Here is a 27,846-nt window from a genome sequence, read left to right as displayed (position 1 = left end):
TTCTCTGGTAATGTAGGATTGCCAGCACCTGTGGTGACACCTTTCTTATCAGTTACCTAGCTCCCCACAGGTGCTGGTAATCATACATTATCCATACCTCCCAGCATGCCCCTCTCTAGGAGGACACAATGCTCTGTTCCTGAGCTTCCCTGGTAATGTAGGATTGCCAGCACCTGTGGTGACACCTTCCTTATCAGTTACCTAGCTCCCCACAGGTGCTGGCAATCCTACATTATCCATAACTCCCAGCATGCCCCTCTCCAGGCGGACACAATGCTCTGCTCCTGGGCTTCTCTGGTAATGTAGGATTGCCAGCACCTGTGGTGACACCTTTCTTATCAGTTACCTAGCTCCCCACAGGTGCTGGTAATCATACATTATCCATACCTCCCAGCATGCCCCTCTCTAGGAGGACACAATGCTCTGTTCCTGAGCTTCCCTGGTAATGTAGGATTGCCAGCACCTGTGGTGACACCTTCCTTATCAGTTACCTAGCTCCCCACAGGTGCTGGCAATCCTACATTATCCATAACTCCCAGCATGCCCCTCTCCAGGAGGACACAATGCTCTGCTCCTAGGCTTCCCTGGTAATGTAGGATTGCCAGCACCTGTGGTGACACCTTTCTTATCAGTTACCTAGCTCCCCACAGGTGCTGGCAATCATACATTATCAGGGACGTCCAGGAACCATAGTAATCAGTGTAGAAACAGCAACAATTTAACATCCACAGTGAGTAAACAAAATAATGTCCATTACATACCTCCCTAGGAGGGACACATTGCTCTGTTCCTGGACTTTCCTCTTAATATATGATTACTATCACCTGGGTTGAAACTCCTTTCTCAGCAATTAACCTGTTCAACACAGGTGCTGGCAATCATACATTAATAGGGAAGTCCAGGGGAGGGTCATGTTGTCAGTTGGGAGGTATGCCATTGTATAATAATTCTGTCACAGCAACCACGTGTGTGCTGGGTGTAGCAATTCTAATAACAAGCAAAGCACACAGGCTGTCACTAGTATAGACAGTGTCAGTTTGGTCTCCAGAAACATGGCCGCCGCCCTGCCCACAGGTCTCTCTGTATGGGACATGCTGGTGACAGAGTCCCTCCCCAACTCTTATCCCAGCCCCTCTTCCTCTGTTACATCTGCTGCCAACTTCACTGCTGCAACACAGGCGGCTCTGAGGAACTTGGGTCAGTGTGCTGGCTAACAGCTTCTGCAGGAGGAGTGCACTGTGTGTTCTCTGCTGGGGTCCTGCAGGTGGAGTGCACTGTGTGTTATCTGCTGGGGCTTCTGCAGGAGTGGTGCACTGTATGTTGTCTGTTGGGGGTCCTGCGGAAGGAGTGCACTTTATATTCTCTGCTGGGAATCCTGCAGGAGGAATGCACTGTGTGTTGTCTTTTGGGGGTCCTGCGGAAGGAGTGCACCGTGTGTTATCTGCAGGAGGAGTGCACTTTATATTCTCTGCTGGGAATCCTGCAGGAGGAGTGCATTGTGTGTTATTTGCAGAGGCTTCTGCAGGAGGATTGCACTATATGTTCTCTGCTCGGGGTTCTGCAGGAGGAGTGCACTGTGTGTTCTCTGCTCGGGGTTCTGCAGGAGGAGTGCACTGTGTGTTCTCAGCTGGGGCTTCTGCAGGAGGAGTGCACTGTGTGTTATCTGCTGGGGCTTCTGCAGGAAGAGTGCGCTGTGGTATCTGCATGGGCTTCTGCAGGAGGAGTGCACTGTGTTGTTTGCTGGGGGTTCTACAATAGAAGTAAACCATATTTTAACCTGTGTATTTTTGCAGCTAGATGGCGGCAGTTGCTTGGTCTGAGCGGGTCCTTAAGCTGGTGCTAGATCTCAACAACCTACATCGAGAAGGTGAGAGGTTGTGAATGTGATGTCCCTGATACAGTACTATGCACGTTCACCCTATACACACCCGGTACATAGGGTATATACAGTATATGTGATGTCCTTGGTACAGTGCATGGTCACCCTATATACACACCAGGTACATAGGGTATATACAGTATATGTGATGTCCCCAATGCAGTACTGTGCACGGTCACCCTATACATGCCCAGTACATAGGGTATATACAATATATGTGATGTCCCTGATGCAGTACTGTGCACGGTCACTCTATACACACCCATTACATAGGTTATATACAGTATATGTACCCTATACACACACAGTATATGTGAAGTCCCTGATGCAGTACTGTGCGCGGTCACTCTATACACACCCATTACATAGGTTATATACAGTATATGTACCCTATACACACACAGTATATGTGATGTCCCTGATGCAGTACTGTGCGCGGTCACTCTATACACACCCGGTACAAAGGGTATATACAGTATATGTGATGTCCCAGATGCAGCACTGTGCACAGTCACCCTATACTCGCCCAGTACATAGGGTATATACAGTATATGTGATGTCCCTGATGCAGTACTGTGCACAGTCATCCTATACACACCCAGTACATAGTGTATATACAGTATATGTGATGTCCCTGATGCAGTACAGTGCACAGTCACCCTATACATGCCCAGTACATAGGGTATATACAGTATATGTGATGTCCCTGATGCAGCACTGTGCACGGTCACCCTATACACTCCCAGTACATAGGGTATATACAGTATATGTGATGTCCCTGATGCAGCACTGTGCACAGTCACCCTATACACTCCCAGTACATGGGATATATACAGTATATGTGATTTCCCTGATGCAGCACTGTGCACGGTCACCCTATACACGCCCAGTACATAGGGTATATACAGTATATGTGATGTCCCTGATGCAGTACAGTGCACAGTCACCCTATACACACCTGGTACATAGGGTATATACAGTATATGTGGTGTCCCTGATGCAGTACTGTGTACGGTCACCCTATACACACCCGGTACATAGGGTATATACAGTATATGTGATGTCCCTGATGCAGTACAGTGCACGGGCACCCTATACACAACCGGTACATAGGGTATATACAGTATATGTGATGTCCCTGATGCAGTACAGTGTCACCCTATACACACCCGGTACATAGGGTATATACAGTATATGTGATGTCCCTGATGCAGTACTGTGCAGTGTCACCATATACACAACCGGTACAAAGGGTATACTATATACAGTATATGTGATATATATATGTCCTGCAGGCTGTCTGCCATTCTGCGTACAGGGGCAGCGGGTTGGTTGGGTGCTGCAGCCGGTGGCACAGCTTCTCTCCCAGAACTCTGATGTGTTCACCCTACGTAGAGACCCCTCCGCCCAGCTGGAGCTTAATGACCGTCTGCAGTGCCCCCAGGACAGGACACGAGCTGTACAAGGGGTGATGGAGTCACTGAGAGCTCGGGAGGTCTTCCCCTGTCTCCGGGAATGGAGGGATGAGGTGAGGGCGCAGCAGTCTGTGCAATGTGTATCAGTGTGTGTGTGTGTGTGTGTGTTTGTGTGTGTGTGTGTGTGTGTGTGTGTGTGTCCCTCATAGCAATCTGCGTATGTCTGGCACCAGAGCCCACGTTCTGCCCTGCACTCCAACTACATGTGACGTCTGGCAGTGCATGCTGGGAACTGTGCAATGCCACAAGTTGTCTGTGTGATATGGGCATATTTAGGGTGACTGTAGAAAGAAAGTAACCGCCCCCTGAGGTGGTGAGAGAGGAGCTCTGGGTGACTGTAGAGGAAGTAACCGCCCCCTGAGGTGGTGAGAGAGGGGCTCTGGGTGACTGTAGAGGAAGTAACCGCCCCCTGAGCTGGTGAGAGAGGGGCTCTGGGTGACTGTAGAGGAAGTAACTGCCCCCTTAGGTGGTGAGAGAGGGGCTCCGGGTGACTGTAGAGGAAGTAACCGCCCGCTGAGGTGGTGAGAGAGGGGCTCTGGGTGACTGTAGAGGAAGTAACCGCCCCCTGAGCTGGTGAGAGAGGGGCTCCGGGTGCCTGTAGAGGAAGTATCCGCCCCCTGAGGTGGTGAGAGAGGGGCTCTGGGTGACTGTAGAGGAAGTAACCGCCCCCTGAGGTGATGAGAGAGGGGCTCTGGGTGACTGTAGAGGAAGTAACTGCCCCCTGAGGTGGTGAGAGAGGGGCTCTGGGTGACTGTAGAGGAAGTAACCGCCCCCTGAGCTGGTGAGAGAGGGGCTCTGGGTGACTGTAGAGGAAGTAACCGCCCCCTGAGCTGGTGAGAGAGGGGCTCTGGGTAACTGTAGAGGAAGTAACTGCCCCCTGAGGTGGTGAGAGAGGGGCTCTGGGTGACTGTAGAGGAAGTAACCGCCCCCTGAGCTGGTGAGAGAGGGGCTCTGGGTAACTGTAGAGGAAGTAACTGCCCCCTTAGGTGGTGAGAGAGGGGCTCTGGGTGACTGTAGAGGAAGTAACCGCCCCCTGAGGTGGTGAGAGAGGGGCTCTGGGTGACTGTAGAGGAAGTAACCGCCCCCTGAGGTGGTGAGAGAGGGGCTCTGGGTGACTGTAGAGGAAGTAACCGCCCCCTGAGCTGGTGAGAGAGGGGCTCTGGGTAACTGTAGAGGAAGTAACTGCCCCCTGAGGTGATGAGAGAGGGGCTCTGGGTGCCTGTAGAGGAAGTAACCGCCCCCTGAGGTGGTGAGAGAGGGGTTCTGGGTGACTGTAGAGGAAGTAACTGCCCCCTGAGGTGGTGAGAGAGGGGCTCTGGGTGACTGTAGAGGAAGTAACCGCCCCCTGAGGTGGTGAGAGCCGGGCTCTGGGTGACTGTAGAGGAAGTATCCGCCCCCTGAACTGGTGAGAGCCGGGCTCTGGGTGACTGTAGAGGAAGTAACCGCCCCCTGATGTGGTGAGAGAGGGGCTCTGGGTGCCTGTAGAGGAAGTAACCGCCCCCTGAGCTGGTGAGAGAGGGGCTCTGGGTGACTGTAGAGGAAGTAACCGCCCCCTAAGGTGATGAGAGAGGGGCTCTGGGTGACTGTAGAGGAAGTAACTGCCCGCTGAGCTGGTGAGAGAGGGGCTCTGGGTGACTGTAGAGGAAGTAACCGCCCCCTGAGGTGGTGAGAGATGGGCTCTAGGTGACTGTAGAGGAAGTATCCGCCCCCTGAGCTGGTGAGAGAGGGGCTCTGGGTGACTGTAGAGGAAGTAACCGCCCCCTGATGTGGTGAGAGAGGGGCTCTGGGTGCCTGTAGAGGAAGTAACCGCCCCCTGAACTGGTGAGAGCCGGGCTCTGGGTGACTGTAGAGGAAGTAACCGCCCCCTGATGTGGTGAGAGAGGGGCTCTGGGTGCCTGTAGAGGAAGTAACCGCCCCCTGAACTGGTGAGAGCCGGGCTCTGGGTGACTGTAGAGGAAGTAACCGCCCCCTGATGTGGTGAGAGAGGGGCTCTGGGTGCCTGTAGAGGAAGTAACCGCCCCCTGAGCTGGTGAGAGAGGGGCTCTGGGTGACTGTAGAGGAAGTAACCGCCCCCTAAGGTGATGAGAGAGGGGCTCTGGGTGACTGTAGAGGAAGTAACCGCCCCCTGAGGTGGTGAGAGATGGGCTCTAGGTGACTGTAGAGGAAGTATCCGCCCCCTAAGGTGGTGAGAGAGGGGCTCTGGGTGCCTGTAGAGGAAGTAACCGCCCCCTGAGCTGGTGAGAGAGGGGCTCTGGGTGACTGTAGAGGAAGTAACCGCCCCCTGACGTGGTGAGAGAGGGGCTCTGGGTGACTGTAGAGGAAGTAACCGCCCCCTGACGTGGTGAGAGAGGGGCTCTGGGTGACTGTAGAGGAAGTAACCGCCCCCTGAACTGGTGAGAGCCGGGCTCTGGGTGACTGTAGAGGAAGTAACCGCCCCCTGAGCTGGTGAGAGAGGGGCTCTGGGTGACTGTAGAGGAAGTAACCGCCCCCTGACGTGGTGAGAGAGGGGCTCTGGGTGACTGTAGAGGAAGTAACCGCCCCCTGACGTGGTGAGAGAGGGGCTCTGGGTGACTGTAGAGGAAGTAACCGCCCCCTGACGTGGTGAGAGAGGGGCTCTGGGTGACTGTAGAGGAAGTAACCGCCCCCTGAGGTGGTGAGAGAGGGGCTCTGGGTGACTGTAGAGGAAGTAACCGCCCCCTGAGGTGATGAGAGAGGGGCTCTGGGTGACTGTAGGGAGGAAGTAACCGCCCCCTGAGGTGATGAGAGAGGGGCTCTGGGTGACTGTAGAGGAAGTAACCGCCCCCTTAGGTGGTGAGAGAGGGGCTCCGGGTGACTGTAGAGGAAGTAACCGCCCCCTGAGGTGGTGAAAGAGGGGCTCTGGGTGACTAGAGGAAGTAACTGCCCCCTGAGGTGGTGAGAGCCGGGCTCTGGGTGACTGTAGAGGAAGTATCCGCCCCCTGAACTGGTGAGAGCCGGGCTCTGGGTGACTGTAGAGGAAGTAACCGCCCCCTGATGTGGTGAGAGAGGGGCTCTGGGTGCCTGTAGAGGAAGTAACCGCCCCCTGAGCTGGTGAGAGAGGGGCTCTGGGTGACTGTAGAGGAAGTAACCGCCCCCTAAGGTGGTGAGAGAGGGGCTCTGGGTGACTGTAGAGGAAGTAACCGCCCCCTGAGGTGGTGAGAGAGGGGCTCTGGGTGACTGTAGAGGAAGTAACCGCTCCCTGAGGTGGTGAGAGGGGGGCTCTGGGTGACTGTAGAGGAAGTATCCGCCCCCTGAGGTGGTGAGAGAGGCTCTGGGTGACTGTAGAGGAAGTAACCGCCCCCTGAGCTGGTGAGAGAGGGGCTCTGGGTGACTGTAGAGGAAGTAACCGCCCCCTGAACTGGTGAGAGCCGGGCTCTGGGTGACTGTAGAGGAAGTAACTGCCCCCTGAGGTGATGAGAGCGGGGCTCTGGGTGACTGTAGAGGAAGTAACCGCCCCCTGAACTGGTGAGAGCCGGGCTCTGGGTGACTGTAGAGGAAGTAACCGCCCCCTGACGTGGTGAGAGAGGGGCTCTGGGTGACTGTAGAGGATTTAACCGCCCCCTGACGTGGTGAGAGAGGGGCTCTGGGTGACTGTAGAGGAAGTAACCGCCCCCTGACGTGGTGAGAGAGGGGCTCTGGGTGACTGTAGAGGAAGTAACCGCCCCCTGAGGTGATGAGAGAGGGGCTCTGGGTGACTGTAGAGGAAGTAACTGCCCCCTGTGGTGGTGAGAGAGGGGCTCTGGGTGACTGTAGAGGAGTCTCCTGATTTTGATGCCTTGATAAAGCTTCTTGGTGAAACGATCGTTGGCTAGAAGGGCCCCTGTCTCAATGTTAAATTGTGTTTTGTAATATGTGATAAGGACCATAATATTGTGTGATAATATCAGCCTAGAAAATATTCTGACGCAGGGCCCCTCTGCATTAGCGCAGAACGGACAACGGGAGATCGGAGTCAGCGTTAAACTGACCGGCCGGCTCACGGACCTTCCGTGACACTGTCCGCTCCTGCAATATAATACAGGGTCCCAGGCAGCCCCAAGACCGTAACCTTTAAATAGGTTCGGTTAATAGAAGCCTAAAATGACGGCACTATTACATTAGTGTGGGGGGGCCGAATGCTGCAAAGCCAACAGCTGCAGATTGGAAAACTAGAGGACGGCGCAGCAGTTAGAAGCCGCCGATCCCTGGGGGGACTTGTATAGCGCAGAGAAATAAAACACACTTAAGAAATGAAATGAGCACCGCATTCAGAGTGAGAATAAGATTTATGTTGAACTGACATAATATCAGCTACTATTGAAAATATGTGAATTGTATGGTGTGTATCAAATTGAAAGATTAAAATCTCCCAAGGCTGACTATATAATCACACAGAGAAACATTTAAGTTTCCTGGTGAAGGGTTACAAGTGTATTGGTACAGAGTGACCACAAAGTGAAACTATAATCTTTCTCTCTATATACTGTACGTTCAATATTATTTTTTATTATTTATACAGAAAAAGAAAGTTGATTTAAGCCTACGGTCACCCACAGAAACATACAATAACACACAGGGACACACTATCCCTGCAAACAAAGGATTTAAAGAGACAGTGGTCCGTTTTCTTTTAATACACATATTCTTTCCTTTTGAAAATGTCGAAAATGTTTTACTATTTCACCTATCTTTATCTTAAACCAATTAAAAGTTATATTTTATATTCATTACAAAGGACGTCCAGTGCACCCAACAATACTTTCTTTTATTGTGTGGTTGTGGACTATATTCAAAGTAAAGGGTAGCACCTCCACATACAAATGGTACAAATCCCACATATTTCAAATATCGGAGTCTAAAAGATACCCATGTGATCTGGTGCGGGAATCCTCTCTGCAAGATAAAGAGTCTCCTGTCTCGCGCTCAGGGGACATGTGACGCAGAATTAGTGACAGATCACTGATTAGCGTCGGCAGTACATAGAGCTGGTCACAAGTCCCAGTCATCTGCGTCTGTCCATGTGAGATCCCGGCCGGCTCCCGGTGATACGGTGAATTTACCCTGACTCTGTCTCTTCTGTAGCTCTATGATGTGAAGGCTCTCTTCTCGGACCCCCCTCTCCTCAGCATGGAGCGAGCTGCAACACGTGAGTACCCATTATTGCTCAGGTGTGATAAAGGCTTCTTATCCCCAAGAGCTTGCAATCTATTCTTTGTCACCAGTTCCTGTATGCTGCATGTTTCTTTGTCCCTCTGCCAGAGACTCTCCCTGTATCTATCGCTATAGCTGCATCTCTGAATATTCTCCCCGTTTCCAGCTCTCCTCGGGGTGTCCCGTTATGGGGTGCACGTGAATGGCTTCCTGCGTAGGGGAGCGGAAACGTTTATGTGGGTGGCCAGGCGGTCACTGACGAAACCCACGTACCCTGGAATGCTGGACCACCTGGTGAGTGGGGCAGGGTGGGATATATATATATATCTGTATAAGGCCGTAGACTCAGTAAGAGAACGTTATCCTCTGTGCCGTGTATAACAGGCCGCAGGAGGAATCTCTGCAGGGTCCGGAGTGTGGGAGACCCTCCTCAAGGAGTGTATGGAAGAGGCTTGTATCCCAGAATCCCTTGCAGCCACCGCCAAACCAGCTGGGACCGTCAGGTAACGCCCATTTATGTGTTTATATCTAGCACACAGGATGTCTGTGCAGGTAACGCGTGTGGCAATTGGGACCCTGTTTCTGCATACCTATTACACGGGCACATGACAAAGTAAGAGATGTACAGGCGCAGGTGGAGATTCCCCCTGCATCACACATGTACAGGCGCTGGTGGGGATTCGCCCTGTATCACATATGTACAGGCGCTGGTGGGGATTCCTCCTGTATCACATATGTACAGGTGCTGGTGGGGATTCCCCCTGTATCACACATGTACAGGCGCTGGTGGGGATTCCTCCTGTATCACATATATACAGGCGCTGGTGGGGATTCCCCCTGTATCACACATGTACAGGTGCTGGTGGGGATTCCCCCTGTATCACACATGTACAGGTGCTGGTGGGGATTCCCCCTGTATCACACATGTACAGGTGCTGGTGGGGATTCCCCCTGTATTACACATGTACAGGTGCTGGTGGGGATTCCTCCTGTATCACATATGTACAGGCGCTGGTGGGGATTCCCCCCTGTATCACATATGTACAGGTGCTGGTGGGGATTCCCCCTGTATCACACATGTACAGGTGCTGGTGGGGACTCCCCCTGCATCACATATGTACAGGCGCTGGTGGGGATTCCCCCTGTATCACATATGTACAGGCGCTGGTGGGGATTCCCCCTGTATCACATATGCAGTCACCTGTGGTTACTGGTTGCTATGGCGCCATGTTACATATCCCTGTTATCCCACCATTGTAGTTACGCCTACAAGCAGGACGATGGGCTGTACCCAGAGTGCCAGTTTGTGTATGACCTGGAGGTCCCGGAGTCCTTCCAGCCAGTTATAGGAGACGGAGAGGTGCAGGAGTTTTATCTGTGGCCCCTGGACAAGGTAGGTAATTGCCCCATCCAGCAGTGACGGGCAGACCCCTCACCTGAAGTCTGACGATTTCCCCCATCTGCAGGTGAGAGCGGCCATCGCTACAGAAGAGTTCAAACCCAACTGCGCTCTGGTGGTGCTGGACTTCCTGCTGCGGAGGGGTCACATTCATCCGGATACAGGTGCGTTCAGTGTGGTCTATGTATATGGCAGGGTGACTGCATGGAGACGTGTGTGGTATAGGGAAGGATGGGTACTGGGGCACCTAGCGTTAGGGGGTTGGGGGAGCACAGTGATAGGAGACATGAGGTGGCTGTGTGTTAGGAGGGGGAGGTATGAGGTATAGGGAAGGATGGGTACTGGGGTACCTAGCGTTCGAGCACAGTGATAGGAGACATGAGGTGGCTGTGTGTTAGGAGGTATGAGGTATAGGGAAGGATGGGTACTGGGGCACCTAGCGTTAGGGGGGTACATAGATGTAATGGTTGGGGAGCACAGTGATAGGAGACATGAGGTGGCTGTGTGTTAGGAGGGGGAGGTATGAGGTATAGGGAAGGATGGGTACTGGGGCACCTAGCGTTAGGGGGTACATAGATGTAATGGTTGGGGAGCACAGTGATAGGAGACATGAGGTGGCTGTGTGTTAGGAGGGGGAGGTATGAGGTATAGGGAAGGAGGGGTACTGGGGCACCTAGCGTTAGGGGGTACATAGATGTAATGGTTGGGGAGCACAGTGATAGGAGACATGAGGTGACTGTGTGTTAGGAGGGGGAGGTATGAGGTATAGGGAAGGATGGGTACTGGGGCACCTAGCGTTAGGGGGTACATAGATGTAATGGTTGGGGGAGCACAGAGATAGGAGACATGAGGTGGCTGTGTGTTAGGAGGGGGAGGTATGAGGTATAGGGAAGGATGGGTACTGGGGCACCTAGCGTTAGGGGGTACATAGATGTAATGGTTGGGGGAGTACAGTGATAGGAGACATGAGGTGGCTGTGTGTTAGGAGGGGGAGGTATGAGGTATAGGGAAGGATGGTTACTGGGGCACCTAGCGTTAGGGGGTACATAGATGTAATGGTTGGGGGAGCACAGTGATAGGAGTCATGAGGTGGCTGTGTGTTAGGAGGGGGGAGGTATGAGGTATAGGGAAGGATGGGTACTGGGGCACCTAGCGTTAGGGGGTACATAGATGTAATGGTTGGGGGAGCACAGTGATAGGAGACATGAGGTGGCTGTGTGTTAGGAGGGGGAGGTATGAGGTATAGGGAAGGATGGGTACTGGGGCACCTAGCGTTAGGGGGTACATAGATGTAATGGTTGGGGGAGTACAGTGATAGGAGTCATGAGGTGGCTGTGTGTTAGGAGGGGGGAGGTATGAGGTATAGGGAAGGATGGGTACTGGGGCACCTAGCGTTAGGGGGTACATAGATGTAATGGTTGGGGGAGCACAGTGATAGGAGACATGAGGTGGCTGTGTGTTAGGAGGGGAGGTATGAGGTATAGGGAAGGATGGGTACTGGGGCACCTAGCGTTAGGGGGTACATAGATGTAATGGTTGGGGGAGTACAGCGATAGGAGACATGAGGTGGCTGTGTGTTAGGAGGGGAGGTATGAGGTATAGGGAAGGATGGGTACTGGGGCACCTAGCGTTAGGGGGTACATAGATGTAATGGTTGGGGAGCACAGCGATAGGAGACATGAGGTGGCTGTGTGTTAGGAGGGGGGAGGTATGAGGTATAGGGAAGGATGGGTACTGGGGCACCTAGCGTTAGGGGGTACATAGATGTAATGGTTGGGGGAGCACAGTGATAGGAGACATGAGGTGGCTGTGTGTTAGGAGGGGGAGGTATGAGGTATAGGGAAGGATGGGTACTGGGGCACCTAGCGTTAGGGGGGTAGTTGTGTGGTATAGGGAAGGATGGGTACTGGGGCACCTAGCGTTAGTGGGGTAGTTGTGTGGTATAGGGAAGGATGGGTACTGAGGCACCTAGCGTTAGGGGGTACATAGATGTAATGGTTGGGGGAGCACAGAGATAGGAGACATGAGGTGGCTGTGTGTTAGGAGGGGGAGGTATGAGGTATAGGGAAGGATGGTTACTGGGGCACCTAGCGTTAGGGGGTACATAGATGTAATGGTTGGGGGAGCACAGTGATAGGAGACGTGAGGTGGCTGTGTGTTAGGAGGGGGAGGTATGAGGCATAGGGGTACTTGTGAGTTATCCGGGCGCCCGATTTCAAAATCGGGTCGGATCGGGACATCGCATCGCATCGCATGCGACCATCGGATGCGATGCGATGCGATGACCCGATTTTTCCATAGGAATCAATGTTATAGGGAAGGATGGGTACTGAGGCACCTAGCGTTAGGGGGTACATAGATGTAATGGTTGGGGGAGCACAGAGATAGGAGACATGAGGTGGCTGTGTGTTAGGAGGGGGAGGTATGAGGTATAGGGAAGGATGGGTACTGGGGCACCTAGCGTTAGGGGGTACATAGATGTAATGGTTGGGGGAGTACAGCGATAGGAGACATGAGGTGGCTGTGTGTTAGGAGGGGGGAGGTATGAGGTATAGGGAAGGATGGGTACTGGGGCACCTAGTGTTAGGGGGTACATAGATGTAATGGTTGGGGGAGTACAGTGATAGGAGACATGAGGTGGCTGTGTGTTAGGAGGGGGGAGGTATAGGGAAGGATGGGTACTGGGGCACCTAGCGTTAGGGGGTACATAGATGTAATGGTTGGGGGAGCACAGTGATAGGAGACATGAGGTGGCTGTGTGTTAGGAGGGGGAGGTATGAGGTATAGGGAAGGATGGGTACTGGGGCACCTGGCGTTAGGGGGGTACATAGATGTAATGGTTGGGGGAGCACAGTGATAGGAGACATGAGGTGGCTGTGTGTTAGGAGGGGGGAGGTATGAGGTATAGGGAAGGATGGGTACTGGGGCACCTAGCATTAGGGGGTACATAGATGTGATGGTTGGGGGAGCACAGTGATAGGAGACATGAGGTGGCTGTGTGTTAGGAGGGTGAGGTATGAGGTATAGGGAAGGATGGGTACTGGGGCACCTAGCGTTAGGGGGTACATAGATGTAATGGTTGGGGGAGCACAGTGATAGGAGTCATGAGGTGGCTGTGTGTTAGGAGGGGGGAGGTATGAGGTATAGGGAAGGATGGGTACTGGGGCACCTAGCGTTAGGGGGTACATAGATGTAATGGTTGGGGGAGCACAGTGATAGGAGACATGAGGTGGCTGTGTGTTAGGAGGGGGAGGTATGAGGTATAGGGAAGGATGGGTACTGGGGCACCTAGCGTTAGGGGGGTAGTTGTGTGGTATAGGGAAGGATGGGTACTGGGGCACCTAGCGTTAGTAGGGTAGTTGTGTGGTATAGGGAAGGATGGGTACTGAGGCACCTAGCGTTAGGGGGTACATAGATGTAATGGTTGGGGGAGCACAGAGATAGGAGACATGAGGTGGCTGTGTGTTAGGAGGGGGAGGTATGAGGTATAGGGAAGGATGGTTACTGGGGCACCTAGCGTTAGGGGGTACATAGATGTAATGGTTGGGGGAGCACAGTGATAGGAGACGTGAGGTGGCTGTGTGTTAGGAGGGGGAGGTATGAGGCATAGGGGTACTTGTGAGTTATCCGGGCGCCCGATTTCAAAATCGGGTCGGATCGGGACATCGCATCGCATCGCATGCGACCATCGGATGCGATGCGATGCGATGACCCGATTTTTCCATAGGAATCAATGTTAAAATGGACTGAGTCCATTTTAACATGGAATTCAGTGGGAAAAAGGGGTCCTTTTCATACCCCTACTATCCAAGTGGGCATGGAGTTGGATATAAACCTGTGGCGAGCGTAGCGAGCCACCGAGCCCGAAGCGTGGCGAGCGTAGCGAGCCCCGCGAGGGGACACGGAATACCGTCCCCTCGCGGGGCTCGCTTCGCTCGCCACGCTTCGGGCTCGGTGGCTCGCTACACTCGCCACAGGTTTATATCCAACTCCATGCCCACTTGGATAGTAGGGGTATGAAAAGGACCCCTTTTTCCATAGGAATCATTTTAACATTGATTCCTATGGAAAAATCGGGTCATCGCATCCGATGGTCGCATGCGATGCGATGCGATATCGCATCGCATCTGATTGTATGCCTTAACTTAAGGCATACAATCAAAAAATCGGGCGCCCGGATAACTCACAAGTACCGGCATAGGGAAGGATGGGTACTGGGGCACCTAGCGTTAGTGGGGTAGTTGTGTGGTATAGGGAAGGATGGGTACTGAGGCACCTAGCGTTAGTGGGGTAGTTGTGTGGTATAGGGAAGGATGGGTACTGGGGCACCTAGCGTTAGGGGGGTAGTTGTGTGGTATAGGGAAGGATGGGTACTGGGGCACCTAGCGTTAGGGGGGTAGTTGTGTGGTATAGGGAAGGATGGGTACTGGGGCACCTAGCATTAGGGGGGTAGTTGTGTGGTATAGGGAAGGATGGGTACTGGGGCACCTAGCATTAGGGGGGTAGTTGTGTGGTATAGGGAAGGATGGGTACTGGGGCACCTAGCATTAGGGGGGTAGTTGTGTGGTATAGGGAAGGATGGGTACTGGGGCACCTAGCGTTAGGGGGGTAGTTGTGTGGTATGGGGAAGGATGGGTACTGGGGCACCTAGCGTTAGGGGGGTAGTTGTGTGGTATAAGGATGGTTACTGGGGCACCTAGCATTAGTGGGGTAGTTGTGTGGTATAGGGAAGGATGGGTACTGGGGCACCTAGCGTTAGGGGGGTAGTTGTGTGGTATAAGGATGGTTACTGGGGCACCTAGCATTAGTGGGGTAGTTGTGTGGTATAGGGAAGGATGGGTACTGGGGCACCTAGCGTTAGGGGGGTAGTTGTGTGGTATGGGGAAGGATGGGTACTGGGGCACCTAGCGTTAGGGGGGTAGTTGTGTGGTATGGGGAAGGATGGGTACTGGGGCACCTAGCGTTAGGGGGGTAGTTGTGTGGTATGGGGAAGGATGGGTAGTGGGGTAGTTGTGTGGTATAGGGAAGGATGGGTACTGGGGCACCTAGCGTTAGGGGAGTAGTTGTGTGGTATAGGGAAGGATGGGTACTGGGGCACCTAGCATTAGGGGAGTAGTTGTGGGGTATAGGGAAGGATGGGTACTGGGGCACCTAGCATTAGGGGGGTAGTTGTGTGGTATAGGGAAGGATGGGTACTGGGGCACCTAGCATTAGGGGGGTAGTTGTGTGGTATAGGGAAGGATGGGTACTGGGGCACCTAGCGTTAGGGGGGTAGTTGTGTGGTATGGGGAAGGAAGGGTACTGGGGCACCTAGCATTAGGGGGGTAGTTGTGTGGTATAGGGAAGGATGGGTACTGGGGCACCTAGCGTTAGGGGGGTAGTTGTGTGGTATGGGGAAGGAAGGGTACTGGGGCACCTAGCGTTAGGGGGGTAGTTGTGTGGTATAAGGATGGTTACTGGGGCACCTAGCATTAGTGGGGTAGTTGTGTGGTATAGGGAAGGATGGGTACTGGGGCACCTAGCGTTAGGGGGGTAGTTGTGTGGTATAAGGATGGTTACTGGGGCACCTAGCATTAGTGGGGTAGTTGTGTGGTATAGGGAAGGATGGGTACTGGGGCACCTAGCCTTAGGGGGGTAGTTGTGTGGTATAGGGAAGGATGGGTACTGGGGCACCTAGCGTTAGGGGGGTAGTTGTGTGGTATAAGGATGGTTACTGGGGCACCTAGCATTAGTGGGGTAGTTGTGTGGTATAGGGAAGGATGGGTACTGGGGCACCTAGCGTTAGGGGGGGGGTAGTTGTGTGGTATAGGGAAGGATGGGTACTGGGGCACCTAGCGTTAGGGGGGGGTAGTTGTGTGGTATAGGGAAGGATGGGTACTGGGGCACCTATGGCATCACAGTGTTTGTGTGTTACAGAGAAGTACTACACCAAGTTTGTGGAGAACCTTCATGGACCGCTCTGACGCCGGTCACACATAACACCTGCCAGCGACTGACCGCCGCACACGCTGTGATTACCGGATGTGACAACGATTGGAGGCTTCTCTGTTCCTGAGACAAATTCCCAAAGGCGAGAAGTCCGGAGCCTCATCCGTACAATAACGCACTTTCCTAGGCTACACTGTCCGCCATTGGGTGACCTCTAGTAAATGACCAGCAAGAATAAGCCCCTGAACATTCTATGACTGTAGTTTCTATTACATGTGTCCCGGCCTAGCCCTCTGCCATATATAACGAGGGGTGCGCGGATTCCTAAATAATGATGCTGATTTCTGACCTAATCTGGTTTGTATTCTGTGATCTCATTGTGTGAACTTGTGCTCATATACTGATACAGTAACAGGAGTAATGCTTCCCCTGGTTATTCTACAACAAAGATAGCTTAGTATGGAATGGCTAGCCAGGTTAGGGATGGTTACATTGGGCTATGAGGAAAGGCTAGCCAGGTTAGGGATGGTTACATTGGGCTATGAGGAAAGGCTAGCCAGGTTAGGGGTGGTTACATTGGGCTATGAGGAAAGACTAGCCAGGTTAGGGATGGTTACATTGGGCTATGAGGAAAGGCTAGCCAGGTTAGGTGTGGTTACATTGGGCTATGAGGAAAGGCTAGCCAGGTTAGGGATGGTTACATTGGGATATGAGGAAAGGCTAGCCAGGTTAGGTATGGTTACATTGGGGTATGAGGAAAGGATGGCCAGGTTAGGTACGGTTACATTGGGCTATGAGGAAAGGCTAGCCAGGTTAGGTGTGGTTACATTGGGCTATGAGGAAAGGCTAGCCAGGTTAGGTATGGTTACATTGGGGTATGAGGAAAGGATGGCCAGGTTAGGTACGGTTACATTGGGCTATGAGGAAAGGCTAGCCAGGGTAGGGGTGGTTACATTGGGCTATGAGGAAAGGCTAGCCAGGTTAGGTATGGTTACACTGGGCTATGAGGAAAGGCTAGCCAGGTTAGGTGTGGTTACATTGGGCTATGAGGAAAGGCTAGCCAGGTTAGGTATGGTTACATTGGGGTATGAGGAAAGGATGGCCAGGTTAGGTACGGTTACATTGGGCTATGAGGAAAGGCTAGCCAGGGTAGGGGTGGTTACATTGGGCTATGAGGAAAGGCTAGCCAGGTTAGGTATGGTTACACTGGGCTATGAGGAAAGGCTAGCCAGGTTAGGTGTGGTTACATTGGGCTATGAGGAAAGGCTAGCCAGGTTAGGGGTGGTTACATTGGGCTATGAGGAAAGGCTAGCCAGGTTAGGTACGGTTGCATTGGGCTATGATGCACCTTTCCTCTCCCTGCACATGTTACATCTGCCCCCCTGCAGTGCAGCATGGTTTTGCCAATTTTTAGAAAAAATTAGGCCTAATTTAGATCTGATCACAGGACAAAAGTCACCTGTGGCCAAGCATCCTGGAGCATTAGTGTCTTGAGCATAGATGGCTAATTTGACGTTACCGAGGCACTAATTAATTTAATTAATCAATCATGCAGCAGATCACCCCAAAGGCTGGAGGGTTAGCTTGCCTTGAGGAGGGAGTTCCCTAAAAGCAAAACTGTGACAAGACATGATGGGACTTGTAATTTCACAACAGCTGGAGGGCCGCAGGTTGGACATGCCTGGGTGATGGTAACATAGACGGACTCATGATAGACAGTCATATGGTCGACAGGGTCTACGTCGACATGAGTTTTTAATGTTTTTAGGGTGTCTCTGTTGACATAGGTCGACATGGACATGGTCTAAGTGCACCGCGTCCCCTTGCATGGCTCGCTACACTATTTTATTCTCCCACCACGCCCTAGTGGATGGTAGGGTATAAAATACCACCTGTCGGCTCATGTCGGCTGAAAATGCTGTAAAAAAAAAAAAAGGCATGTCTTTTCCATGTTGACCTATTGTGTGTCGACCTTGTGACTGTCAACCATTAGTGTCTATCATTAATCGGTCTATGCTCAGTCCGGATACAGGGTCGGGAGACCTGGCATTTCAACCCGGGTAATGAGCAGGGTTGAACATAGATCCAACCTGGCTCCCTGTCCAGTATAAACAGGTAACAGAAAAGAGTTTATCGTGGATGCACTCCTTATTGATATTGAGGATTTTTGTATTGATTATACTCCTTTTATCTTTATTGAACATGAGATGGATACGGAGACACCCACACAGTAGCGAAATAAGGGGTTAAAAGGTTACATTGACACACACACTGACACACACACTGACACACACACTGACGCACACACGAAAAAAAATGTGATTTAAAGGTAGAGGTGACTGGGTGTAGTAGTGCTTGATGTATACGGGGGTATATTCCCCACCAGGCTGTTTTAGAGTGATGTTTGTCTTCAATTGGTTAGAACACGGGTGTCAAACACAAGGCCCGCGCGAGGAGATAGCACGCAGGGGCAGTGTGTCCCAGCTCCTGCCTAGGCCACCTCCTCTCACCCACCCCGCGTGCACTCGCTCGCCGGAGCTGCGGGGTTGGTTGCTGGGACTGGGACGTCACGCAGCTGGCGATCCGTGCTGGACTGCTGGAAGTAGCGGTAACCGTGTGTGCGAGGCGGCTGACTGAAATAGGTTAGTAATGTATAGCTCGGGCTGGTCGCTGTACGTGGGGATCTCTGTCACTGAGGGCGACATTTACACACCAGGCCATGCTCTCCTCTAGTCACTGCGTGTCTATCTTGCTAGCCCACATTAAAATGTCTTTCCCAAAATGGTGTCACCTCCTCTAGCATCCCTAAGGCAGCTCTGTACCTTCTGTCCCTGTCTACCACTGAACCCTGCACCTCAATATAATTAGTACTGGATGTGGAATTAAATTTCTGCAGCATAGCTCTGTGTTTGATGGCCCACCATTTTTGTTATCGCATTATTGTTATATGCATGTCCTGTTTCATACTGCTTTAAAGTACACCTTGTACAAGTTTTCTGTCATTTGTACTTTTTGGGGGACCGGCCCTTTGAGCGGGACCAAACTGCTGATGCGGCCCCCGATGAATTTGAGTTTGACACCCCTGGGTTAGAACGTGGTGTTATTACCCCAGTTAAACTTTTAGTGATTGCCTAAATTGGCTACAATAGTTCACTGGGTTAATCCCCATAAAATACTATTGGGGTCTTGAATTGAAACACTGTCCAGGTTTGAAGACAGACCATTAATTTATTTGTATCAATTCTCTCCAATCTGGCTGTGTGCCCGGAGAGTTGAAATACAGTGTTCTGGTAGAGCTGTCTCTATATCAGAGAGCATAGTACAACAGTGGCATCTGCTGGACAGAACTGTCTATAGCAGTGTAATATGTTGTGGCACCGATCCTGATGTTATATAGCAGGGGTGGCCAACCGGTCAGAGGTAAAGAGCCGAAAAATATCGGTAGTCAAGCTAAAGAGCCGACATCATGCGCACGCCAAAAAGCTGGTATGCCCCCACAGTGTCACAAACTGCTATGCCCCCACAGTGTCACAAACTGCTATGCCCCCACAGTGCCACAATCTGCTATGCCCCCACAGTGCCACAAACTGCTATGCCCCCACAGTGCCACAAACTGCTATGCCCCCACAGTGCCACAAACTGCTATGCCCCCACAGTGCCACAAACTGCTATGCCCCCACAGTGCCACAAACTGCTATGCCCCCACAGTGCCACAAACTGCTATGCCCCCACAGTGCCACAATGTGCTATGCCCCCACAGTGCCACAAACTGCTATGCCCCCACAGTGCCACAATGTGCTATGCCCCCACAGTGCAAATTTCCCAGCAGCAGCACTCACCGTTGTTGTTGCTGCTGCTGCCGCCGGGTGGGGAGAGGACAGTCTGGCGTCCCCCTGCAGTCATGTCACCGAAGAGAGCAGCACAGTAGACCGTGAACCCCCCCCCCTTGTGGGCTCGCTGCGCTCGGCACACAATTTTATTCTCCCTCGCAAAGTGCCAGCATTGCGTCTGTCGAATTCCGACAGAATCCCCCCACAATAGTCCATGCAACGGCCATTATTCTGGTTCACTCGCAAGGGTAAATTCATTCTTGAATGGACAAAACCATGTGCACTGCATGGGGGGCAGATGTAACATAGATTTGGGTGAGTTATTTTGTTTCTGTGCAGGGAAAATACTGGCTGCTTTATTTTTACACTGCAATATAGATATCAGTTTGACATAAGACCCCACCGAAATTTCATTCTCTCTGCACAAGTTACATCTGCGCCACCTGCAGTGCACATGGGTTTGTCCATTTGATAAGGAATTTGCCTTTGCGAGTGAATAAGAGCCTATATCAGCACAACATAAACCCTGGGTGCGTCCCGTTCCTATCCCCTCCTAATTTACCGATCCACATCCATGTTTCCTGTGACAATGCGCAGTCAGGGCCAGCCTATCAGCACCGCTAGACTGGTGCAATGTACATGGATTTTACTATATGGAGGAGCTAGGAGGAATTAGCTTTGTGGGACAAGATTATGTAAATGAGCCAAGGTGCACTGTGGGGTATCCCCTAGATAGAAGCAAGAGGCCATCTTTCCGTAGTTCCTGAGGAGACAGAGACCAGGGCCTCCACATATACGAGAGTGGAACCGAAACGCTGAGAATATGATATCGGACCATGGGCAGGCAGATGCCGGTCTGTGCCCCATTAGAGGCATTCCCAAGCCTTCTGGGGCAGATGTAGTGGCCCCAACCTCCTCACATACACACTAAGCATGAGGACAATCCTCCCTTTTAGCAGTATGTATAAACCTGAACCACTACCATATGTAAATGCTGTTAGTACATATGTATGTATTGAGACAACAGCGCAGTACTTGTACCTTCCAGGTGCCCTGTCACAGAATCCTCCACATCTTCTATAGATGTCCTTCTTACACAGTAGGAACATAGCAGGAGGATGAAATAAGACAGAAGTCCACCTAGCTCAACCTATATTAGATCTTCGGTCAGATTGGTAAATGACCCTAATGAGGGTACTACCCATCTGTACACTTATAATAGACTAACTACTCCTCACCTCGGTACTTGTGTAATATCTGGGCACCCGATTTTTTCATTGTATCGCATTGCATGCAATATAGTGGCATACAATGCGATTTTTAACCCCTTCATGACAGAGCCAGTTTGTGCCTTCATGACAGAGCCCTTTTTTTCAAATCTGACATGTCTCACTTAAGTGGGGATAACTTTTTTTTGCTTTTACTTATCCCAGTGATTTTGAGATTGTTTTCTCGTGACACATTGTACTTCAAGTTAGTGGTAAATTTTGGTCGATACAGTCTGTGTTTTTTTGTGAAAAATACCAAAATATCGTGAAAAAATTGAAAATTTAGCAATATGCAAAATGTCACATTTTCTGCTTGTGAGACAAATAATCATACCACTCAAAATAGTTAATAACTAACAAAGACCATATGTCTACTTTATGTTGCAATCATTATTTCAACCTCCTTTTCATTTTTTTGGACACTAGGAGGCTTCAAATATGACTAGCAAATTCTCAAATTTTCAAGAAAATGTCAAACACTGATTTTTTTAGGGACCAGTTCAGTTCTGATGTGACTTTGAGGGACTTGTATGTGAGACACCCCCATAAATGATGCCATTTCAAAAACTGCACCCCTCACAGTATTCAAAACAGCATTTTGGAAGTTTGTTAACCCTTTAGGTGTTTCACAGGAATTAAAACAAAGTGTAGGTGAAATTTCAAAATTTCTTTTTTTTTGCAGAGTTTCAATTTTAATACATTTTTCTAACGAATACAGTAGATTTTACTAGAGAAATGTGACTAAAAATTGATTCCCCCAATTCTTTTGTTTTCAAAAATATCCTATATGTGGCCCTAGTGTGCACGTTGACCAAACCACAGGCTTCATAATAGAAGGAGCACCTACTTGATTTTGGAGCCTCCTTTTTATGAGATTTTTTTTTAGGCACCATGTAGGTTTCTAGGCACCATAAGTGCTAAAAGTTAGGAACCTCCCCCACAAGTCACCCCATTTTGCAATCTACACCCCTCAGGGAATTCATCTAGGGGTATAGTGTACATTTCAAACCCCCAGGGGTTTCACCAATTTTGGTACAACTGGGATGTGAAAATGGAAAATTACATTTTTTTACACAAACATGCAGTTCTGGCTCAAAATTTTTCATTTTCACAAGGAATGAAGGAGACAAAGCACCCCAAAATCTGTGCCCCAATTTCTCCCGAGTACGGCAATGCCTCACATGTGACCAAAAAATACCAGTTGGGTGCATGGCAGGACTCAGAAGGGAAGGAGTGATTTTTGGATTTTGCAGCACAGATTTTGGTGGAATGAATGGTGGGTGCTATGTTGCACCAATACAGTGGAACCCCCCCACAAGTCACCCCATTTTGCAAAGTACACCCCTCAGGGAATTTATCTAGGGGTATAGTGTACATTTCAAACCCCCAGGGGTTTCACCAATTTTGGTACAACTGGGCTGTGAAAATGAAAAATTACATTTTTTTACACAAACATGCACTTCTGGCTCAAGATTTTTCATTTTCACAAGGAATGAAGGAGACAAAGCACCCCAAAGTCTGTGCCCCAATTTCTCCCGAGTACGGCAATGCCTCACATGTGACCAAAAAATACCAGTTGGGCGCATGGCAGGACTCAGAAGGGAAGGAGTGATTTTTGGATTTTGCAGCACAGATTTTGGTGGAATGAATGGTGGGTGCTATGTTGCATTAGCAAGACTCCCAAAGCACCAATACAGTGGAACCCCCCCACAAGTCACCCCATTTTGCAAAGTACACCCCTCAGGGAATTCATCTAGGGGTATAGTGTACATTTCAAACCCCCAGGGGTTTCACCAATTTTGGTACAACTGGGCTGTGAAAATGAAAAATTAAATTTTTTTACACAAAAATGTACTTCTGGCTCAAAATTTTTCATTTTCACAAGGAATGAAGGAGACAAAGCACCCCAAAATCTGTGCCCCCATTTCTCCAGAGTACGGCAATGCCTCACATGTGACCAAAAAATACCAGTTGGGCGCATGGCAGGACTCAGAAGGGAAGGAGTGATTTTTGGATTTTGCAGCACAGATTTTGGTGGAATGAATGGTGGGTGCTATGTTGCATTAGCAAGACTCCCAAAGCACCAATACAGTGGAACCCCCCCACAAGTCACCCCATTTTGCAAAGTACACCCCTCAGGGAATTCATCTAGGGGTATAGTGTACATTTCAAACCCCCAGGGGTTTCACCAATTTTGATACAACTGGGCAGTGAAAATGAAAAATTACATTTTTTACACAAAAAATGCAGTTCTGGCTCAAACTTTTTCATTTTCACAAGGAATGAAGGAGACAAAGCACCCCAAAATCTGTGCCCCAATTTCTCCCGAGTACGGCAATGCCTCACATGTGACCAAAAAATACCAGTTGGGCGCATGGCAGGACTCAGAAGGGAAGGAGTGATTTTTGGATTTGGCAGCACAGATTTTGGTGGAATGAATGGTGGGTGCCATGTTGCATTAGCAAGACTCCCAAAGCACCAATACAGTGGAACCCCCCCACAAGTCACCCCATTTTGCAAAGTACACCCCTCAGGGAATTCATCTAGGGGTATAGTGTACATTTCAAACCCCCAGGGGTTTCACCAATTTTGATACAACTGGGCAGTGAAAATGAAAAATTACATTTTTTTACACAAAAATGCAGTTCTGGCTCAAAATTTTTCATTTTCACAAGGAATGAAGGAGACAAAGCACCCCAAAATCTGTGCCCCAATTTCTCCCGAGTACGGCAATGCCTCACATGTGACCAAAAAATACCAGTTGGGCGCATGGCAGGACTCAGAAGGGAAGGAGTGATTTTTGGATTTGGCAGCACAGATTTTGGTGGAATGAATGGTGGGTGCCATGTTGCATTAGCAAGACTCCCAAAGCACCAATACAGTGGAACCCCCCCACAAGTCACCCCATTTTGCAAAGTACACCCCTCAGGGAATTCATCTAGGGGTATAGTGTACATTTCAAACCCCCAGGGGTTTCACCAATTTTGATACAACTGGGCAGTGAAAATGAAAAATTACATTTTTTTACACAAAAATGCAGTTCTGGCTCAAAATTTTTCATTTTCACAAGGAATGAAGGAGACAAAGCACCCCAAAATCTGTGCCCCAATTTCTCCCGAGTACGGCAATGCCTCACATGTGACCAAAAAATACCAGTTGGGCGCATGGCAGGACTCAGAAGGGAAGGAGTGATTTTTGGATTTGGCAGCACAGATTTTGGTGGAATGAATGGTGGGTGCTATGTTGCATTACCAATACAGTGGAACCCCCCCACAAGTGACCCCATTTTGCAAACTACACCCCTCAGGGAATTCATCTAGGGGTATAGTGTACATTTCAAACCCCCAGGGGTTTCACCAATTTTGGTACAACTGGGCTGTGAAAATGAAAAATTACATTTTTTTACACAAAAATGTACTTCTGGCTCAAAATTTGTCATTTTCACAAGGAATGAAGGAGACAAAGCACCCCAAAATCTGTGCCCCCATTTCTCCAGAGTACGGCAATGCCTCACATGTGACCAAAAATACCAGTTAGGTGCATGGCAGGACTCAGAAGGGAAGGAGTGATTTTTGGATTTTGCAGCTCAGATTCTGGTGGAATGAATGGTGGGTGCTATGTGGCATTAGCAAGACCCCCGAAGCACGGTGAAATGATGAACCTAATAATCCATAGATGTGTGGTATATTTTGAAACACTCCTTTATACATAGGCCGGGTTTGTCGGGGCAAGTTTCACAGTGGAAAATAGTTTCCTTTCTTATTCCCTTTTTATAGCAAACTTTGCACCTTTTTTGTGTCCTGCCCTTTCTTGCAGTGGAGGGGATTTCGTTGGGAAAATGCTGCCCTGGTACAATACGGGGGCCAGTACTAGAAGTACTGGGGCCCTCTGCCTGCTGGTTCCCAAATATTAGGCCCTTTATGACTTCCTCTTGAAAGTGCAAAAATGTCCCCCTCTGGCCGGTAGAACGGAATAGCACGTAAGCGTTATACAGTGCCATCTGGATGATATACACGGCCAGCTTCTTGTACCAGATATTTGTTTTCCGCAGGGCACTGTACGGCTTCAGTACCTGATCTGAAAGATCCACTCCGCCCATGTACTTATTGTAATCTAGGATACAATTTGGTTTTGAGGTGTGGGTACTGGTACCTCGTACAGGGATGGAGGTGGTACTGTCTCCATGAATTGTTGTCAGTATAAGGACATCCCTCTTGTCCTTATATTTGACCAACAACATATTTTCGGTGCATATTCCCCTGCTTTCACCCCTTCTTAGTACTTGGGCAATGTACTTTTTGAGGAGGCCTCTTTGGTTCTTGCGCACAGTACCGCAAGCTGCTGTACCTCTTGAACCAAGGGCCTTAAACAGGGGGATGCTAGTGTAAAAGTTATCCACATAGAGGTGATAACCCTTATCCAGGAAGGGGTGCATTAAATCCCAGACAATTTTTCCACTAACACCTACGAGGGAGGGGGGGCATTCTGGCGGTTCAATTCTTGAATCCTTCCCTTCATATACCCTAAACTTGTGGGTGTACCCTGTGGTGCTTTCACACAGCTTATACATTTTTATGCCATACCTTGCCCTCTTACTGGGAAGGTACTGGCGGAATTTAACCCTTCCTTTAAAATGTATAAGGGACTCGTCGATACTAATACATTTATCAGGGATGTATAGCTCTGCAAATTTGGCACTGAAATGATCAATGACCGGCCTGACTTTGAATAGCCTGTCAAAGGTGGGATCATCTCTGGGTGGGCACTGTGCATTATCGGTGTAATGTATAAATTTATGAATTGCCTCAAAACGAGCCCGAGTCATGGCCATACGGTAAAATGGGGTGCTGTACAGAACATCTGTACTCCAATATTGCCTAATTTGTGGCTTTTTTACTATGCCCATATGAAACACCAAACCCCAAAACGTCATCATCTCTACTGCATCTACTGGGGTCCACCTAGCAAATGATGACGTGGGGTTTTGAGCAATAAACTGCTGGGCATATAAATTAGTTTGGTCCACCATTAAATTTATAAAATCATCAGAGAAAAATAATTTGAAAAAGTCAATTTCTCTGAGACCTGTGGAATCAAATTGGATTCCTGGCATGGCCAAAAACTCAGGAACCTGGGGCTCAAAATTGTCTGGTGGTGGGGTCCATACGAGATCAATTATTGGGGGGGGGGGGTCTCAGCTGCTCTACAGGGGCGTCTTTGAGGGGGTCCCTCATCACCAGAGGAGGAAGAGGAGCTTAAGACGAATCCTTCAAATTCCCCGCTTGCCTCACTGGCTGTGTCAGAATCAGAGGCAAGCATGGCATATGCCTCCTCCGCTGAATACATTCTTCTGGATGACTGGGATGACATTTGGGATGACATTTGGGATGACATTTGGGATGACATTTTTATTTTTGTGTTACTGGTAGTGAAATGTTTCAACACGTGTATAGTGTAGGGGGGGGTACAAACTTTATTTCAACCCGGGGGGTATGTAGTGTGTAGTGTGTATGTAGTGCAGAAAAAAAAAAAATACTTTATACAAAAAAAAATTGAAGGGGTTAAAAAAAAAAAATTGAAGGGGTTAAAAAAAAAAAATTGAAGGGGTTAAAAAAACAAAAAAAAAGGTCCTGCGCCAAAAATTGAGCACAGATGTTGGTCAGTAACGTCCGTCACTGAACAGCGCTCAAAGGCAACAGGAATTTGATCAAAAAAAAAAAAAAAAAGATCAACCCTGTGCCGAAAAAGCTGATCAGTGATGTACGTCACTGATCAGCGCACAGTGGCCACAGGACACCCACAAAATCACAGTGTGTGTAAAAAAAAAATTAAAAAAAGACCACACAGCACCCACAAAAAAAAAAAAAGGTGATCAGTGATGCGACACTGATTACCAGTGAGGGGCAGCAGGTGCACAACCTTTGGTGCAACTGACAGTGCAACTGGCAGCAACTGACAGGTACATATAAAAAAAAAAACCTCTGCGCCCCCAAAAAGTTGCTGATCACCTCAGATATAGTGATCAGCACAAAAGGCGGGGGTAGCAGACACAAAATATACACTCTCTATCACTATCTGTCACTATCTCTCTCTATCTCTCACTATCTCTCTCTATCTCTCACTATCTATCACTCTAGGACACTGCAGCAGCAGCACTGACCCTGCACCCCCAAAAAGGGGGGGTAGCAGACACAAATCTCACTATCTCTCACTATCTATCACTATCTATCACTCTATGACACTGCAGCAGCAGCACTGACAGTTATATATAAAAAACCCCTGCACCCCCAAAAAGGGGGGGTAGCAGACACAAAATATAGCTCTCTCTGTCACTATCTCTCTATCTCTCTCTCTATCTCTCTCTCTATCTCTCTATCTCTCTATCACACTGCAGCAGCAGCAGGAAGTCTCAGGAAGTCAGATCCAGGAAGCGTCCAGCACGCTACAAGCAGTGATCAAGTGATCAGGTAAGGTATTTGCAAGGATCAGGTCAGTATCACGGCAGATAGGCACGGTGACCGCTCTGCACGCAATTCCAGACCGGAATGGCGTCTGCAGCGCAGTCACCGTTAGTTTAAATGTCGCGCCTTGGCTGTGATTGGTCCGCGGGTCCCACGGACCAATCACAGCCTTGGGGGCAGGTGGGGTGAGGGTGGGGTGAGGTGTCATCGTCACCGATGACCCCCTCATGCCCCCTGACGCCCGGCGGTGATTGACACCTGTGTTACCGAGCGTCTGATTCGCCAGTAACACAGGAAACCGCTGTGAATGGCTGTTCACACTGAACAGCCAATCACAGCGATCGCCGACGGGGGGGCGGCATCGCAGCCCCCCCTGGGCATGCAGGGACATGTCTGCTGTCAGGGACAGCAGACATCGTCCCTCTGTCACTGCGTCTCTAGACGCAGTGACAGTTTAA

At 50.0% G+C, this 27,846-nt stretch overlaps 1 protein-coding gene across 2 annotated transcripts; it reads left to right on the top strand.

Moving 5' to 3' along the window:
* Nucleotides 1–1,035: 1,035 nt before the first annotated feature.
* Nucleotides 1,036–16,182, top strand: LOC146059272 (uncharacterized). Of its 2 annotated transcripts, none has more exons than XM_083171378.1 (9): nt 1,036–1,197; nt 1,798–1,867; nt 3,175–3,407; nt 8,434–8,497; nt 8,669–8,796; nt 8,887–9,005; nt 9,763–9,895; nt 9,969–10,065; nt 15,818–16,182. In XM_083171378.1, the coding sequence occupies exons 2-9, from the start codon at nt 1,798–1,800 to the stop codon at nt 15,862–15,864; spliced, it is 891 nt and encodes a 296-aa protein (XP_083027504.1). In that variant the 5' UTR covers nt 1,036–1,197; the 3' UTR covers nt 15,865–16,182. The 2 variants fall into 2 exon arrangements, with proteins under 2 accessions (XP_083027504.1, XP_083027503.1); XM_083171377.1 differs by having other exon boundaries at nt 1,794–1,867.
* The last annotated feature ends 11,664 nt before the right edge of the window (nt 16,183–27,846 follow it).

The sequence above is a fragment of the Crinia signifera genome, chromosome 2 (assembly GCF_055691185.1).
Source record: "Crinia signifera chromosome 2, ASM5569118v1, whole genome shotgun sequence".
NCBI lineage: Eukaryota > Metazoa > Chordata > Amphibia > Anura > Myobatrachidae > Crinia > Crinia signifera.
Note: the sequence above shows the minus strand (reverse complement) of the source record. Positions and strands in the feature narration are given on the sequence as shown.